Source organism: Parathielavia appendiculata, assembly GCF_033297405.1.
Source record: "Parathielavia appendiculata strain CBS 731.68 unplaced genomic scaffold N657scaffold_1, whole genome shotgun sequence".
Lineage (NCBI taxonomy): Eukaryota > Fungi > Ascomycota > Sordariomycetes > Sordariales > Chaetomiaceae > Parathielavia > Parathielavia appendiculata.
In genome coordinates, this window is record NW_026944220.1 from 3,869,259 (window position 1) to 3,885,537 (window position 16,279).

At 57.2% G+C, this 16,279-nt stretch overlaps 6 protein-coding genes across 6 annotated transcripts; 3 read left to right on the forward strand and 3 right to left on the reverse strand.

Moving 5' to 3' along the window:
- The first annotated feature begins 397 nt into the window (after positions 1–397).
- On the forward strand, positions 398–2,292 carry N657DRAFT_73076 (uncharacterized protein). The gene is made up of 3 exons (XM_062797520.1): positions 398–825; positions 909–2,050; positions 2,154–2,292. The coding sequence occupies exons 1-2, from the start codon at positions 731–733 to the stop codon at positions 2,035–2,037; spliced, it is 1,224 nt and encodes a 407-aa protein (XP_062653180.1). The 5' UTR covers positions 398–730; the 3' UTR covers positions 2,038–2,050; positions 2,154–2,292.
- On the reverse strand, positions 2,112–4,497 carry N657DRAFT_640029 (uncharacterized protein). The gene has a single exon (XM_062791889.1). The coding sequence runs from the start codon at positions 4,262–4,264 to the stop codon at positions 2,444–2,446; it is 1,821 nt and encodes a 606-aa protein (XP_062653181.1). The 5' UTR covers positions 4,265–4,497; the 3' UTR covers positions 2,112–2,443.
- A 191-nt stretch (positions 4,498–4,688) lies between these two features.
- Positions 4,689–9,387, forward strand: N657DRAFT_609720 (uncharacterized protein; the record flags this gene model as incomplete). Its single annotated transcript, XM_062790302.1, has 5 exons — positions 4,689–6,873; positions 6,936–7,252; positions 7,310–7,483; positions 7,534–8,776; positions 8,846–9,387. Exons 1-5 carry the CDS (start codon positions 4,776–4,778, stop codon positions 9,385–9,387), a joined length of 4,374 nt encoding a protein of 1,457 aa, XP_062653182.1. The 5' UTR covers positions 4,689–4,775.
- Positions 9,388–9,525: 138 nt separating this feature from the next.
- Positions 9,526–12,020, reverse strand: N657DRAFT_640030 (uncharacterized protein). The gene is made up of 3 exons (XM_062791890.1): positions 11,642–12,020; positions 10,324–11,304; positions 9,526–10,262 (listed from the first exon to the last, which is right to left on the reverse strand). The coding sequence occupies exons 1-3, from the start codon at positions 11,684–11,686 to the stop codon at positions 9,885–9,887; spliced, it is 1,404 nt and encodes a 467-aa protein (XP_062653183.1). The 5' UTR covers positions 11,687–12,020; the 3' UTR covers positions 9,526–9,884.
- Positions 12,021–12,223: 203 nt separating this feature from the next.
- N657DRAFT_660773 (uncharacterized protein) lies at positions 12,224–13,484 on the forward strand (the record flags this gene model as incomplete). Its single annotated transcript, XM_062795063.1, has 3 exons — positions 12,224–12,292; positions 12,601–13,076; positions 13,140–13,484. Exons 1-3 carry the CDS (start codon positions 12,271–12,273, stop codon positions 13,482–13,484), a joined length of 843 nt encoding a protein of 280 aa, XP_062653184.1. The 5' UTR covers positions 12,224–12,270.
- Positions 13,485–13,716: 232 nt separating this feature from the next.
- Positions 13,717–15,751, reverse strand: N657DRAFT_561181 (endoplasmic oxidoreductin; the record flags this gene model as incomplete). The annotated part of the gene is made up of 3 exons (XM_062788043.1): positions 13,717–13,825; positions 13,891–15,509; positions 15,644–15,751. 3 exons carry the CDS (start codon positions 15,749–15,751, stop codon positions 13,717–13,719), a joined length of 1,836 nt encoding a protein of 611 aa, XP_062653185.1.
- Positions 15,752–16,279: the final 528 nt, after the last annotated feature.

Genomic DNA, 16,279 nt, shown 5'->3' on the forward strand with positions numbered 1-16,279 from the left:
GCACATGAGATGACCCAGATGCGAGAGTGCCGTGGCCTAAATTGCTTTCAGTTAGCGCGCTCATGCTTGTTAGGGCTCAAAGCCACAAACATCGATATATAGACCGCCTGCGCCCTGCCATGTGCCAAACAGGCAAAGGTCTATTATTTTTCAGTGTTGCGGATAGGCATTCTTTGCGACCTCCTTTGGAATTGGACCTGTAAACGGAACTACGTACATATTGTCCCGAATTTGATGACCACCCATCTTTTTGCCTGCCCTGTGTCTGTACGACGTCCATATCCGGATCCGTACGGATGTACACGTTCCATCCATTCGAACGGTTTGGCGCTACATCTGCAACTGTGCGTTGTGGCTTATGACATCAACCGTCTCAAGATCCGAGCACTTGGCTCGGAGAATCTATCCAATGAAGCTTGCTTACCATGGCACACGCCACATGCAACCCGACACTTGCCGCTAATCCGGGACCTGCCTTTCTCTTTTGGCACTCGGGCAGTCAGGTTCGCCTTGGAATGTGCCTTGCCTGTGGGATTTTGATGCCGTCGCACTCGGCTTAATTCTCACAGCACACAAAGACACCACGTCCACCCAACGACTCCAGACCACAGAATCCTCGCTTGATCATCAGAATCCCTTCCGTGTTCGGACGCTCGAGTAAGCGGTCACTGTTCGCAACGAGTTTCCTTTCCCACGGGTTTATCCCGCTCTCCATACGGAGTACATCCGCATGGCGCCACAATCTGGTCGTCCCAACGACCAGTCCCTGTTGGACAGGCTGAATGCCCTCAAACCAACAGCGGTCACACTTGGGGAGCCAAAAAAGTATCAACGCCCGGTTTTGGACATGCTGCCTTCCGCTTCCGCCATCTTTGTTCAGCACAAAAAGCTAAGACCTGTGGGTAAAGCAACGCGATTTCTTCTGGACCGAAATCCCAACCGGCGTCGAGGGAAGATATTTTGGCCCAACGGCTGCGGATTCTTCGGTCCCAATCGAGTAGCAGTAGCCGCCTTGAGGGTCTTGCCCACTGCGACAGCCGCTCGCAGCCGCCGGGCATACCAGGCCGTGAGGGAGTTGGGTCAGCAGCACCGCCTTCTGTAGAGCGCCCTGCCATAGGCGGCCCGGCTCTCAAGGAAGGAGTTGCCAGTCGAGCAACTTCGGTGTCCCAAGAGAGCCGCACAATTGCCAAGCGGCAAGCACCCTCGTATCCCGGTCTTTTCGTTGAGTCAACCGCGGTTGATGAGGATGCCGTCGACGAGCTCTTAGAAGCCTTGAGAGATGAAGAATTCGACCTCGCCGTGGAAGACTGCGTGGAAACGCCCCTTGATTCCAATTCAAACAACGAGACAAAGGAAGTTGGCAGTCTTCTTGAGTCGCTCGGCAGAGAGACCGAGGATTCTGTCTCCACTGGAGACAATATCCGGCCAGAGGACGATGATGACTCGGACGGGGAGCATATGACACGAGCCGTCGAGCAGCTGCTTGCACAGATTGGAGAGGAGATGAACGCACTGCCCCCGCCTGCAGCAGCGGCTGCCGAAGGCGACAGTGGCCGGTCCCAGGAATCGGAGCTTGAATCTGGAGCAGCACCACTCCCTCATATTGTGAAAAGGCACGGGAATGACGACCAGCCCTCCTTGGCCCTCCCTGTCGTACCTTCACGGCTCGTAGATTCAGCACCGGACACGAAGCCAGAAGACGACTTCGAGAAGGACATATCTGCGCGCCTGGCTTCCCTCAGGGGTCTTGGGCCCCTGGACGAACTGGGGCTGCCTTCAGCGCCGACGTTCAGCCCTCAAGACCAGGCTCCCGCAATCACCCGCTGCAGGGGACTGCTGAAATCAACCAAATACACGGACGAGGACCATGAGACTTGGTGTATTGTGTGTCTCGATGACGCGACCATCAGGTGTGTAGGGTGCGACAACGATGTCTACTGCGCCCGTTGCTGGAAGGACATGCATATTGGGCCTTCGGCAGGCTATGATGAACGGGGTCACCAATGGGTGAAGTTTGAGAGGACCGGTCGACCATAGCCGTTTTGCTTAGGTAGCGTTTCCGTGCGTTCCATGATCATATTACTTCTTCCAGATAGTCAGAGAGAAATAACAGGCGCAACTCCTTGAATTGATTGTATTAACAGTGATTCCAGAGTTAAGAAAGCTCACATACGCTTGATACAGGGGAAAAGGAAGCGGCACGCCGACGTTACTCGAAATCCTTCCTATCAGTCCAGGCTGATCCTGACCAGTCAGTCGAGAACCTCTCTCATGCCATCCATCCCTTTTGCCCATCCAACCCATCCGTTGAACTCCGCCACATACCACTCACACCTCCGTACAGTTTCGGTTATGTGTAATGTAAGACCCGAACCGAATGCCGAGTAACCTGCCGCTGCCATACCAACCCGTCGCCCATTTTCCGCCACGTTACTGTGTCCCGTCAAGCCCTTGAACCGGAGCTGCCCCCGTTTCCACTAGCAGCCGTCCCATAACCCTCACCTTCCTGCGCACCAGCGCCGGCAGTCCTCTTCGCCCGGCCAGTGATATCTTGCCAAGTGGCACCGAACCGTCTCCCTGTGCTGGCCAACAGCCCTTCCTCCTCGTCAGCCTCAGCCTCCTCATCCAGCTCGCTGAGATTGAGCCGCGGGGTTCGGAACAGGCTGGTGAGAAAGACAACCAAGAACACCGCCAAGAAGGCAAATTGCGCCCAGAAATCAACGGCGCCAAAGACGGGCCAGTTGAGCGTGATGCGGTTGAGGAACGTCGACATGACCGTCGGCGTGCACACGTCCTTTGCCGCCGGCTCGCTAAACACCTCGGAGCAGGGGCGGACCATGTCGCGGTGCTCGCGGCAATCGGGCTGCCCGCCCGGACGGCGCGGGGTGTTGACGCAGAAGGTCTGAGTGCCATAGATCGCATACTGGGGAGCGACGACCATGGCAACGGCGTAGTTGATGGCGAGGATGATGAGGGCCAACAGCACGGCCGTGATGAGAAGAGCCTGCGGTGCCGTGCGGCCCTTCTTGATCTGGAAGATGCGCACCCACAGGAAGCGGATGCCGATCGAGGCCAGTCCTGTGATGGAACTGCTGAAGAAGAAGAGGACGAGCAGCGCCATGAGGATGTAGTCAACTGGAAACGCCTTGGCAGATTGCACGAAAATCCAGTTGATGGGCTGGAAGACATTCAAGTGACCCAGGATGTAGCCGCAGTGTTGCTTGCAGATGGAATTGACCGACTTGTCGATGCTGGTGATGAGCATTGATACCCACACCAGGATCGCCAGCAGAAGCAGGAAGATACCGCCGAGGAGCTTGAATGGCCGGAAGACGGCTTGCACCTTTGTCCATGCACGATAGATCTTGCTGCGGCCATCCCCGCGCGCTTCCGCAGCGAGTCTCTCACGGCGCACAAGAGTCCGTTCCTCGCGCAGAAGCGCATCCAGCTCTCTCCGGTCCTTCTGAGACATGCCTTCCGTACGGCCGGCGTTGCGCATCTCCAGCTGCCTCTGAAGCTCACGGTTACGCTCCAGGGCGGAGGCGGTCGTGGCGGAGAGCTGTGGAGCCGAGATGGACGGGGCGGACTTGATAAAGGATACCGGCAGGAGAGCCAGACCTGCGCCCGTGTAAAGAACATAGAGCAGGGTCCCAAGGGTCACGAGAAGACCGACCCCAAAGGTGAGGGCCTTCTCCCCGTTGTTCGCAGCAAGCAGGCGCTTGAAGTAGTCCAGGTCCATGTGTCTCCCGTGAGAGCTCCCGGCAGCCGGCACGAAGAATCCAATGAGGAAAAGGGCGACGACAAGAAAGACAAAGCCGAATGTGTACTTCAAGGCCTGCCATATGCGAGCGCCGGTGCTTCTGGTGCCCTCCTCTTCTTCCACTTCATCGTACTCTTCGTACCAGAAATAAGTGAAGGGAATGACAATCAAGCACAGAAGCGCGTCGAGGGTATAAAGCGTGTAGTAGACAATCTTGAGTGTCTGCAGAATGCTGTCAACCCGGGGTGGCGTCGCCCAGTCCTTCTTTGCGCCGAGGTGGGCGGATGTGGTCGAGGAGACGAGAGCGATATCGACGGGGAGGAGGAAGACAGTAGCGAGGAGCGCGCTAAGACTGAAAATCGAAACGATGCTGACGGCGACGGATCGCTCATGGGGTGTCTGCCATGTGACGGTAGTGATGATGGCGACGAGAAAAACAAGAGCGACGGCGACGCCGTATGCGACCCATATCAGACTGGTCTGCAGCAGCCCGGCCGACGCCATGGTGCTTCCTGTAATTCCGCGTCTGCGGTCTCAAAGCGTTGGGTATGTATTGCACACCTTTGTTGGTGGAAACGGATTCCAGTTGTAGACCCAAGGCTGAAATGCAGATGCGACAGCTTCAACCGACCATTTGACGGAACATGGTTTGGTGGGGATTTGGCGATGATTTCCAAGTTCCCATCGCCGGTTTGTGGGTTGGGTGAACTGCTGTCGCCTGCACATCAATCTGAGCTGTGACGCAATGCCGCATGAGCTGCTTGTTAGAGACCGGCCCTCGCGTCCCCAGTAAGGAGCTCTTGTGGGGACAAGCTGCTTTTGATGCTGAGGCAGGATGCTGGCCCGAGCTTCATTCATGTGGACCTGCACTGGCTGGCCTCCACCTTTCCAGACTTGGCGCGTTTCCCGTGTCCTTCTTTTCCGAGTTCAACCCTTCATTCGCGATCCGCGACCATACCGATCGACACCCGAATTCCGCCTCTTCAAGCAGAGATATGCGGAAGAACTGCAGGAAATGCAGTGCTATACGGAGCTGACGCCGCCGACGGCCGTCACACATTCCACGACACTGCAACTGATCCCCGGCCAGGGCACGAACCTCGTTGTCGCCAAGTCGTCGCTCCTCCAAATATTTAGGACCAAGATTGTCGCAACCGAAGTCGAGACGTCGCAATCCAATGGACATAGGGCGCGCAATGTCACTCGCTACGAGAGCCGCTTGGCCAACGATGACGACGGTCTCGAAGCATCCTTCCTCGGAGGAGACAGCTTGGGCTTGCGCACAGATCGGACAAACAACGCAAAGCTGGTCCTCATCGCCGAGATCCCACTTGCCGGCACCGTCATCGGCCTTGCCCGCATAAAGACACCAAACCCACGCCACGGATGCGACTCGCTTCTAGTGGCATTCAAAGACGCAAGGCTCAGTCTTGTCGAGTGGGACGCAGAGCGGTACACGCTCTCGACCGTGTCGATTCACTACTACGAGCAAGAAGAGCTCCAGGGGAGTCCCTGGGCCGCCCCCTTGAGCCACTATGTCAATTTCCTGGCCGCAGATCCGGGCAGTAGATGCGCCGCACTCCAATTCGGTGCCAGGAACCTGGCCATCCTGCCCTTCAGGCAGGCCGATGAGGACATTGACATGGGTGATTGGGATGAAGAGCTGGACGGCCCGCGGCCGCCGCCAAAGGACTCGTCGAGCGCCGTTATAAATGGAGCTAGCAACATAGAAGACACACCATATTCATCGTCATTTGTCCTCCGACTCTCCAATCTAGACCCAAGCCTGCTCCATCCTGTGCACCTGGCCTTCCTCTATGAATACCGAGAGCCCACCTTTGGCATTCTCGCCTCCACCACCAGCGCCTCGAACTCGCTCGGCCGCAGGGATCACTTCGTCTACATGGTCTTCACGCTAGATCTGCACCAGAAGGCATCTACCACCATCCTCTCTGTTACTGGTCTACCCCAAGACCTCTTCCGCGTCGTGCCCTTGCCGGCTCCGGTCGGAGGCGCCCTGCTCGTCGGCTCGAACGAGCTGATCCACATCGACCAGTCGGGCAAACCAAATGGCGTGGCCGTCAATTCCATGGCCAAACAATGCACCTCCTTCGGCCTCGTTGATCAGTCCGACCTCAACCTCCGCTTGGAAGGCTGCGCTATCGACGTCCTGACAGCTGATCTTGGCGAGCTCCTCATCATCCTGAACGATGGGCGCATGACTGTGGTAACGTTTCGCATCGATGGCCGGACTGTCTCCGGTTTGGAGCTCAGGGTCATCCCGGAATCTTCTGGAGGGTCTGTCATACCTGGCCGGGTTGCAACCCTTTCCCGCGTGGGCCGGAACGGCATGTTTGCCGGGCTTGAGGAGGGCGACTCTGTCTTGTTCGGCTGGTCAAAAAAGCAAGCTCAGGTTGGGCGAAAGAAGACGCGGGCCAAGGAGATCGCTGCGGACATGGAGCTCGAGGACGAGGATGCCATGGAAGACGAGGAGGAGGACGAAGATGATCTGTACGGCGAAGAATCAGCGTCTCGCCACCAGCCTGTCTCGGCAGTGAGCAGTCTCATGAGCGGAGATGTCAATTTCCGTGTCCACGACCGTCTTCTCAACACTGCGCCGATTCAGGCAATGACTTATGGCCAGCCGGTTTGGCTGCCTGGAAGCGAAGAAGAGCGAAACTCGGCTGGCGTCCGCAGCGATTTGCAATTGGTTTGCGCCGTGGGCAGGGACAGGTCGGCTTCGCTCGCAGCAATGAACTTGGCGATTCAACCAGCCGTCATCGGCCGTTTTGAGTTCCCTGAAGCCAGAGGGTTCTGGACTATGTGCGCAAAGAAACCGATTCCCAAGACGCTCCAGGGTGACAAGGGCGGGGACTCTCTTGGTAAAGACTATGACGTGTGCGGCCAGTACGACAAATTCATGATCGTGGCCAAAGTGGATCTGGACGGTTACGAGAAATCGGATGTCTATGCCCTGACCGCTGCCGGCTTTGAGAGTCTCGGAGGCACAGAGTTCGACCCTGCGGCAGGCATCACCATCGAGGCGGGTACTATGGGTAAAGGCAGTCGAATCATCCAAATACTCAAGTCCGAAGTCCGCTGCTACGATGGAGGTATGTAAACACATGACGCCGGGTATTATTCTTTGTGACTGCGTTGACACGAGGCCATTCAGATTTTGGGCTCAGCCAAATCGTACCCATGCTCGACGAGGAGACCGGCGCGGAGCCGCGAGCCATCAGCGCGAGCATTGCGGATCCGTTTCTGCTCATCATCCGGGACGACTCTAGTACATTTATAGCCCAAATAGACAGCAGTAACGAGCTCGAGGAGATGGACAGGGACGACCAAATTCTTACGACTACCAAGTGGCTCACTGGCTGCTTATACGCCGATACTAACGGCGTCTTCGCGGAAGAAGTGGCCGCAAAAAGGTCGAAACCAACCCAAAGCATTCTCATGTTCCTTCTAAGCGCCAGCGGCGCGCTTCATGTGAGTAAACCTGAGTCTGCTCGCCAGCGACACCACAAGTGGCTCTGACAGACTTAGATATATCGACTTCCTGACCTATCAAAACCAGTCTATGTCGCTGAAGGGCTATCCTACATCCCTCCGAGCCTCTCGGCCGACTACGCCGCAAGAAAGGGGACAGCCAAGGAGACAGTGGCCGAGATTATCGTGGCGGACCTTGGTGACACGACGCACAAATCCCCGTTCCTCATTGTTTGTTGTTTGTACCCCTATTCCCTCGATGCTCGCTAACTCGTTTGCAGCTTCGACATGCAAATGACGATCTGACACTCTACCAGCCCTTCCGTTTCAGGGAAGGCACCAGTTTGGACTTTTCCAAGACGCTGTTCTTCCAGAAGTTGCCGAACACGGCCTTCGCGAAGAGCCCAGAGGAAGCAGACGAGGATGAAGCATCGCACCAGCCCCGGCTTCTCTCGATGCGCAGGTGCAGCAACATCGCGGGATACAGCACTGTCTTCCTGCCAGGAGCATCCCCAAGCTTCATCATTAAGTCGTCCAAGTCGATGCCGAGGGTGTTGCCATTACAAGGCTCTGGCGTCATCGCCATGAGCCCATTCCACACCGAAGGATGCGAGTACGGGTTTATCTATGCAGACTCTCAGCATATCGCGCGAGTGACTCAGTTGCCGCAAGACTGGAGCTACGCAGAAACCGGGCTTGCTATCAAGAAAATCCCCATCGGTGACGACATTGGAGCAATTACGTACCATCCGCCGACGCAGAGCTATGTGGTGGGCTGTAACACACCTGAGCCGTTTGAGCTACCCAAGGACGATGACTACCACAAGGAGTGGGCGCGGGAGAATGTGATTTTCAAGCCCACTTCCGACCGCGGCACGCTCAAGCTCGTGAGTCCCATTACATGGACCGTTGTTGACTCGGTCCTGCTAGAGCCGTGCGAAACCATTCTCTGTGTCGAGACCCTGAGCCTGGAGGTCTCGGAGTTCACCAACGAGCGGAAGCAGTTGATTGCCGTTGGAACTGCCCTCACCAAAGGCGAGGACCTGCCAACCAGAGGCCGGGTCTACGTCTACGACATCGCCGATGTCATCCCTGAGCCCGGGCGTCCCGAAACGGGCAAGAAGCTGAAGCTGGTCGCCAAGGAGGACATTCCTAGAGGGGCAGTCACCGCGCTGTCAGAGATAGGCACGCAGGGCCTCATGCTTGTCGCCCAAGGCCAGAAGTGCATGGTCCGAGGTTTGAAAGAGGATGGATCTCTTCTACCCGTGGCTTTCATGGACATGAATTGCTACGTCACTGCTGCCAAGGAGCTCCCGGGGACTGGCTTGTGCCTGATGGCGGACGCGTTCAAAGGGGTGTGGTTCACAGGCTACACCGAGGAGCCGTACAAGATGATATTGTTTGGCAAGAGCTCTACGAAGCTGGAGGTCCTCAACGCCGATTTCCTCCCAGACGGAAAAGAGCTGTCCATCGTTGCGAGCGACGCCGACGGCCACATCCACATTTTACAGTTTGATCCTGAGCGTACGTTTGTCACCAGCCCGTCATCCATAGCTGTACTGAACTCTTGAAACTAACACGCATCCACCCCAGACCCCAAATCCCTCCAAGGCCACCTCCTACTGCACCGCACCACCTTCAACACAGGCGCCAACATCCCAACCAAATCCCTCCTCCTCCCGGCCACATCCCCAGCCGACAAGGAAAAGGCCCGAACCACCACAAAACAAAACGGCTCCTCTTCGTCGTCCTCCGACGAGCGCGAACCCGCCACCCAACGCCCGCACGTGCTCCTCCTCGCCTCAGCGACGGGTGTCCTGGCCGCTCTGCGCCCCCTCCCCGAGTCGGCGTACCGCCGCCTGTCGTCGCTCGCCGCGCAGCTGGTCAACTCGCTCCCGCACGCGGCGGGCCTGAACCCGAGGGGCTATCGCATGCCGAGCGCCGACTGCCCGCCAGCCGGGGTTGAGGCTGGGATCGGGCGGAGCATTGTGGACGGGGCCGTGCTGGAACGGTTTACTGAGCTTGGGATGGCGAGACGGGTCGAGCTGGCGGGCCGGGCGGGGTACGCCGGTATAGGGGAGGTCAGGGCTGAGTTGGAGGGGGTGTTGGGGTGGGCTGGGATGGGGTATTTCTGATAGTGTGGTTGAAGTGAAGTGGCTTGTAAGATAGACCAGGCTTTTTCTTCGGGCTGGGTCTTGATGGGAATTTATTGGTAGAGTGACCAATGGAGTCGTGATCTGGGCTCTCCCTCAAACTTTCAGGTAGCTGACTATAGCAGGTTGAATTGATAGGCAGCGTGATCATATTTCTTGCTTCTTCTGTCTTGGCGAGTACAGCGTTACTGTAGTGCAAGCAATGCTGCCTCCGCATATACTCCTATACATTCTTACACAATGGTATTCGCTCAGAAAGGAGTGTGAAAGATATTCGCTTAACACATCGCGTGCTGCACATGTACCCCATAAATCTTGTAGTAACCCCTTTGGCCCATATCCTAACCAACTCCTCTCCGTCTATATCATAGTTATGAAAACAGACAGACAAAATGAAACACGCCGAACAGGAAACATACCAATATATCCTAACTCAAACCTTGCTTCCACCTAAACGAGCGCAGGCCACTCGGTTCAAATCAATACCCCACCTCTTCTGAAGGCCGCTTCTTCCTCAGACTCCCGAAGCGCCGCTTCAGACTCTGCGCCAAGCTCTTACCCGTGGTGTTGCTCCGCTGCAACCCAGACGGCCCTGCCGAGGCCTCATCCACATCGGGCAGCAGCTGGGCGCCGTTGCTGACGCTCCGCTGACGGACGTGCGTCCCTCCCTCCTTGTGCTTGCCGTCACCGCTGGAGTGATGGTCACGGAACGAGAACGTGGGCTGCATCTCATAGTAGACAATTCCGCCGTTGAAGTGCGAAGCAGCATGGCGCTTCCCTCGCGACTTGTGCTCCCGGTCTTGCTCCAAGGAGAATGCAGGCTCTCCTTTGCCTTTGAGATCGTCGTCGCGGTAACGCTAGCCAGACTCGTCAGCTTGACGGACTCCTGTTTCTCTATGACATTCACAAAGCACTTACAAGGTGATCCCACCGCTTATACGGCCCACCAGGGGCGTCCTCCTCGCGCATCAGGTCTGGCCCCTCCTCATAGTGCATGGTCCGCCCGCCCAGGTCCTGCATCCCCGGTGGGACAACAGCGGTTCCCTGGAGCGGGACATGTTTCGTAAGCGAATCCTGTACGTACTCGGCGGGAGTGGCCTTGAGGGCTTCGATGTTGGTGTCCATGACGGCCTCGACAGGGGCGTACTTTTTGTTGATGTTGCGCTCCTTTGATGCGGCGTCGAAGGGGCCGCCGTGATGGTACGTCACACCGGGGACAGGCCCGGTGGCGTCCAGCGTGTCGATGGTATCGCTGGGCTGCTGGCGGCGGTGATTGTGCAAGTGCGGCGCCCGGTCTGCCGCGCGGTACTCCCGGGTTAGGATGGCCAGCGGCCGGTGGGACATGTCGCCTGGGTAGCGCTCCCTCAGGGATGCAGACCGACGTGGGAAGGCCTCTTTCCCTCCTTCCCTTGCCATGTGCTCTTGGGTGAGCATTTCAAGGGGCCTGTGGGACCGGTCGCCGGGATAGCGCTCAGTAAGCGAAACGGCGCGTTGCCGCGGTCTGGTGTCGTTTCCTACTGCCGCCATAGTATTCAGGCTGGGTCTGGAGGTAGATACGCTGTTGGCCCGGCTGAGGATGGTGCCCTGGTTCCAGCGAGTCTGCGGAGGGCTGGCGGTATAGAGAGAACGCTTAAGTTCCAACCCGGAAAGAGGCGGATACTTGGAACGTGGGGGAGAAGGGGGAAGCGGTTTAGTTCGTGAACTGTTCCTCCGGCTCAAAACTCGGCGGAGGAACGGCGGCTCTTCGTCGGGGTCGTCAGCCGGGCTCTGGCCTCGCTGAGGGAACTTTGCACGGGTAGGGCTTGCGGACTCTGGCGGAGTCGGAAGGGGTTTACAGCGAGTTGCGCAGACTTGACTCGGCTCTGGGTCGTAGAGAGGGCCAAGGATGTATTTCGAAGCCTATTTGAGTAAGACAGGAGCCGTAAATTGGTGAATTCATGATGACGGGAGATGAAGCCCTGAGACCGGGGATCTATTTTAAAGCAGTGAGATGCGAGATGCCAGCAGCATGGCAAACTCGTGCCTGAAACTTGGCAGGCTGATGCCATGGAGGTGGACTGCAGTGACGCAACCCATTCAGGCGATCACGGCGGAAACCTCATCCCAGCTGATTCAAGGACCGTTTCCAACGCCGACATATCTCGAGCTCAAGTTTAAAAATGCCCCGAAGACTTCGGTAGGCTTTTTCATGAATGGAGAATGTTCTTACAACAAGCGATGAGAGGAAGAAACGCACCCATTGCTTGTCGCCAGCGATCTCGTCGTAATCCCTGTCGTCCATTTAAGCGCAAGGGTGGGGCAAACGGCGGGTGTCTTCAGCGGGGGCCTGTTAAGGTAGCGGAGATTCGAAGAAGGAACTCAACCTGGAAGGGCGGAACCTTTTGATGTTTCTGATCTTTGTTGGCCAAAGTCCGTTTTTCGCCCAGAGGTGAAACGCATCTGGATGGAAAGAGGGAGAGCGGCAGACAGCTTTGTACGACCTCCGAGGTTTGCAGCAACGCTTGAACTGTCCCCATAATCAGAGAGACACCGGGCTACCGTAGGTAAAAGGCTCGCCTTTATCGGCTAAAGATGTTGGCGGGGTGTCTCGTGCCGCATCTGTTCGAGGCCCAGAGCAACCTCGGTTCTCACAAGAAGGGCAACATTGGATGAAGAAGATCCAGACTTCTTAGACCCTGCAGTATGTGGGCCAATGGAATGTCTGATGGGAAAAGCACCATCTGAAAGCGCAAATCACAGTCACTCAACACACGATACCATTGTCGCAATACAGGCCGGCTCCCCGACGTCACATCGACGGCCGTCTCGATTCTGTGACAATTATTGGCTACGAGTTGACCTGTTCGGTGTTGTCGCAACGCCAAAATGTGGCCGGAACGCAACAGGGGTTGACTTCCGGCCCGGGCCAGCGCACCGGGCCGGAGCCCCCACAGAAGCGAAAACAAAACGACACGACAAACTCGCAACAAACAACTCGGCCACCTGCTCATCAATTCCAGACCGGCAACGTGTACGAGGCAGTTGCAGCCATGCCGCTAGTACATTACACCTCCGATTCGGACAGCTCCGCATCCGACACCGACCCCCTCAAGACCAATGAGACCGTCTCCCCTCCGCGAAAGAAGCCAAGAACGGCATCCCCACCCCGAGATCCCCCGGCGTCGCAGACCGGACCCAAGCCGGCATCTCCCTCAGGCCCGGCCACCTCCACCCTCCCCCCGCTGCCGGCCAGCTTCCACGACCTCTACGCCTCTACCGTTCGCACCACCACCCGCGACGACCCTTCCCTGCACCAAGGCCGCACCCGCCAGATCCCCCACGTGCCCGGCAACTGGCCCACCCACATCTACATCGAGTGGCACCCCCCGCCCGCAGTCCACGAGCTGCTGACCGAGCTGGTCTCGTCACTTCAGTCGCAAGCCTCCAGTGCACTTGCGGGGGACACGAATACCACCATCACCAACTTCCTGCAGAGCGACCTGGGCGCGCCGCAGCCGCTGCACATCAGCCTGTCGCGGCCGATCGTGCTGTCGTCAGACGACAGGGCCACCTTCCTGCGCGAGGTGGAGGCGGCGATCCGGGCCAGCGGGATCGCCGCGTTCGGGCTCGCGTGTTGCAGGGCCGAGTGGCATCGCACCGCCGAGAGCGCGAGGTCGTTCCTGGTGTTGAGGGTGCGCAGCCGGCTGCCGGATCATTGCGATGCGAACTCGACAAAAGGAAACTTGAATCCGGAGTTGACTGAGATGCTGAGGCGGTGCAATGACGTGGTTGCGAAATATGGACAGTCGCGGCTTTACGAGTGGGCTGAGGGCGACGGGCAAGACGAGGAAGAAGGCCGGTGGGTAGGTGAGGCGTTCCATGTGTCGATTGCCTGGTCGTTTGTCGAGCCTACCGAGGAGCTTGTGAGAGTGACTGAACAAGTGTTCGGCAGTTGCAGCGCCAAGAAGAGGATGCGAGAACTGCGTATTCCTGTTGAGGGCGTGAAGGTCAAGATAGGAAACGTTATAACGCATGTTGTACTGCCGCAGCGAGGGAGTAGGGCAAATGAGAAGGGAGCCAAAAATCTACTCGGCTTATAAGCACACAGCGAGCCGCATATAATCAGGGACGTGAAGATGGTAAATGGACGGACTGCCCATTTTGCGGTAAGCAGACGGATGGATAGCCATATGTGCCGCACTTCCCAAGCCGAATATCCTGAATATACGCTGAAATGCAAGCGATCATTTCCCGGAACGCCAAACCCCATCCCAGGCTCTGTACAACGCGGCCGTGATGCAATGCTAGTTAATATATCAAGAAAACTGCACCTCAAAGCTCATCTACCCTCGGAGGGTTGAATTCCCAAGTCCTTGGAGACACGGGTTGCCCGATATAGAATTGCCAGAACCGTAGCAGCTCGGACTTGATGATGTTCGCCCTGAAAAGACGGCGAGTTAGCCAAGGCCTTGGACCACAGCGCCCTCTAAGCGGAGAAAGACTTACAACGTCCAGGGGAATCGGATCCAGCTCTGAACGACGTACTTGGCCACCTTGAACACCGTGTGCAGCTCGTCATAAAAATCATCTTTGATGGTCCGGTTCTGGCCCTCTGCTGATTGCTTCTCCCTGCGCTTTTCGCCCGCCTCTTCGGACGCCGCGCCGTCCGAAGACCCTGGAACAATGGCGTGCCGAGGCTTCCGCGCCCGGTCTAGGATCACGTTGATCTTTTCAGCCTCCTTGAGGCGCTCGTCGAACTTTTTGGCTGCCTCGACATCCTCGACCATCCCTCTAAACTTCTGAATAGCTTCCATGCTGCCGCTTAGACGCGCGTACGTGTTGAAAAGGGCAACCAGCTCGGTACGCTTCAGAATCGGGGCCTGGGGCTTGTCATTGTTGTCAAACTCGAACAGAATTTTGAGAGCTGTCCCGTAGCCGGCCGTCTGAAGCTTTCCCCACAGCCGGCACTTGTCGCAGCCGACGCAGTCCATCAGACGGCTGACGTTGCGGAAGCGATTGCGGAAATCCTCCTTGAGAGATGGCCCTTCGCCGTTCTTGAACATAAGGCTCTCGTCAAAGATCTCCGGTACGCTCGCGGCCTGTTTTGCCACGGCCATGACCTTGGCGCGCGTCACGCTATCTTGGTCCGGATCGCCCACGCAGAAGGTGTAGTCGGGCTGCTTCGAAAGATAGGGGCCGAGCTTGGCGATGGCGCGGGTGACGAGTGCATAGTTGAAGTAGAGATTGCTGATGCGATCGGGAAACTTGTGCAGACGGTTGATGTAGCAGTCAAGGTTGGGCTGCCACTGCCCAGTGGTTTGATTGAGAAAGTCCCAGCACAAGTGTGTCGAGATGCTCGCGTGCATGCCTGAGATAACCCGGTAGAAGACGCGCTTCTCCAGACACTCATCTTCATGCTCCAGCCCCGTCTTGGCAACAAATGGCGTCAACGGGTTGTGCTGCCGCTGCTGCTCCAAGACCTGCTGCCGGCCCGCGGCCTCGATCACGGCCTTGAAGTCCATCGCAGCCGGGCCCATGGGCGACGTGTCCTGTCCGAGCGCTGCTGAGTGCGGGAATGAGCTCCTCTGGAAGCAGTTCTCCCGGTAGATGGCGTCCCAGACCTGCTTGGCTCCGTCGCCCGCGTAACCTGTGAACCGTTCGGGGTTGCGGAGTAAGCTCACGTAGTCTCCCTTGGACGTCGCGCTCTCGTCTTCGGGCACGCAATAGTCCCTGTCGTCGCACTCGTCGTCGTACTCAACCACGCAACTCTCGCCGACATTCTCTCCCAGCCCGCCCTGCAAAGGCCGCCGCGGTTCTGCCTTCTGCATGCTCTTGCCGGGGTGTCTAGCGCGGGGTCCCTCCAGTTTGCCCAGTTCGCTGGCGCGCCATACGAGCGGAATATCCTCCTCATTGTTGAGCGTCTCAACGGCGCAGGCAATGTTGCCGCACATTCCACTCTCGTCGTTCCAAAACGGGCACTTCTTGTGAAAGAGGTTTACCCGATAATGCGAGAAGAAGTCGGTCGTCCGCGTCAGGTCGTCAAGGGCCGGCTTGACGTTGCGGTTCAGCCGCTCGAGGGTCGAGTAGGAAGCGCATGCGTCGCTGACGATGGCTTTGGGCGAGATCTGCCAACGAGAACTGTTAGAACAAAAAGATATGATTTTTGGCTTCTGCCCCTGCTGCCCCTGCCGCCTCGGCGCGTGACAACAAGGCAGCATCAACAAGGCAAGAAGCGGCAAAGAGGTCAAGGAGAGCATACCGCGCATGCATCCTGGGCAGCATTGGAAGAGTCTGAGCTCTCGCACCAGCCCTGGGGTCCCCAAAGAGCGAACACCGACAGGTAAAAAGGGCGAGCGGCCGACTTCATGTCGTAGTGCTCCAAAGTTGCCGTCTCTTGGAAAGTTCGGGGTTTGAGGCAGGCTGCGAGGGTGAACTCAAGCTTGGTGTGGTTGGGGCAATTCCCAAGACCCGGGTCTGAAACTTCAAGGTCCCAGAAAGATGTGGTCTGATGTCAATGGTGTCCGCTGGCGATAAGCCTATCGTTACGGCTTCCGGGGGGGCAAGAGCCTCCTAGAAAGCTTGGCGAATTCTGGAAGCTTGAAAGAACCTAAACGAGTTCAAACTGGGTCGACCATGAAACAGAACAAATAGAGAATAGCAAACATTTAAGGCAGTCTGCCTTTTCCTTTGTCCATGATCGAGTAGGTGATGCCGGAGCGCAATGGTCCTCGATCATTATTAATGTACCTAGACGTCTTGGCAGGTTCTCTTACAACAAAGATGCTGATGTGTCCAGAACGGAGGGATCGGCCGATGCTGAAATGCCGACCGAACGACCTGCTGCATGCTGATTGCTTGGAAGTACGGGACCTGCATGTCTTCAACGGAAGGAACG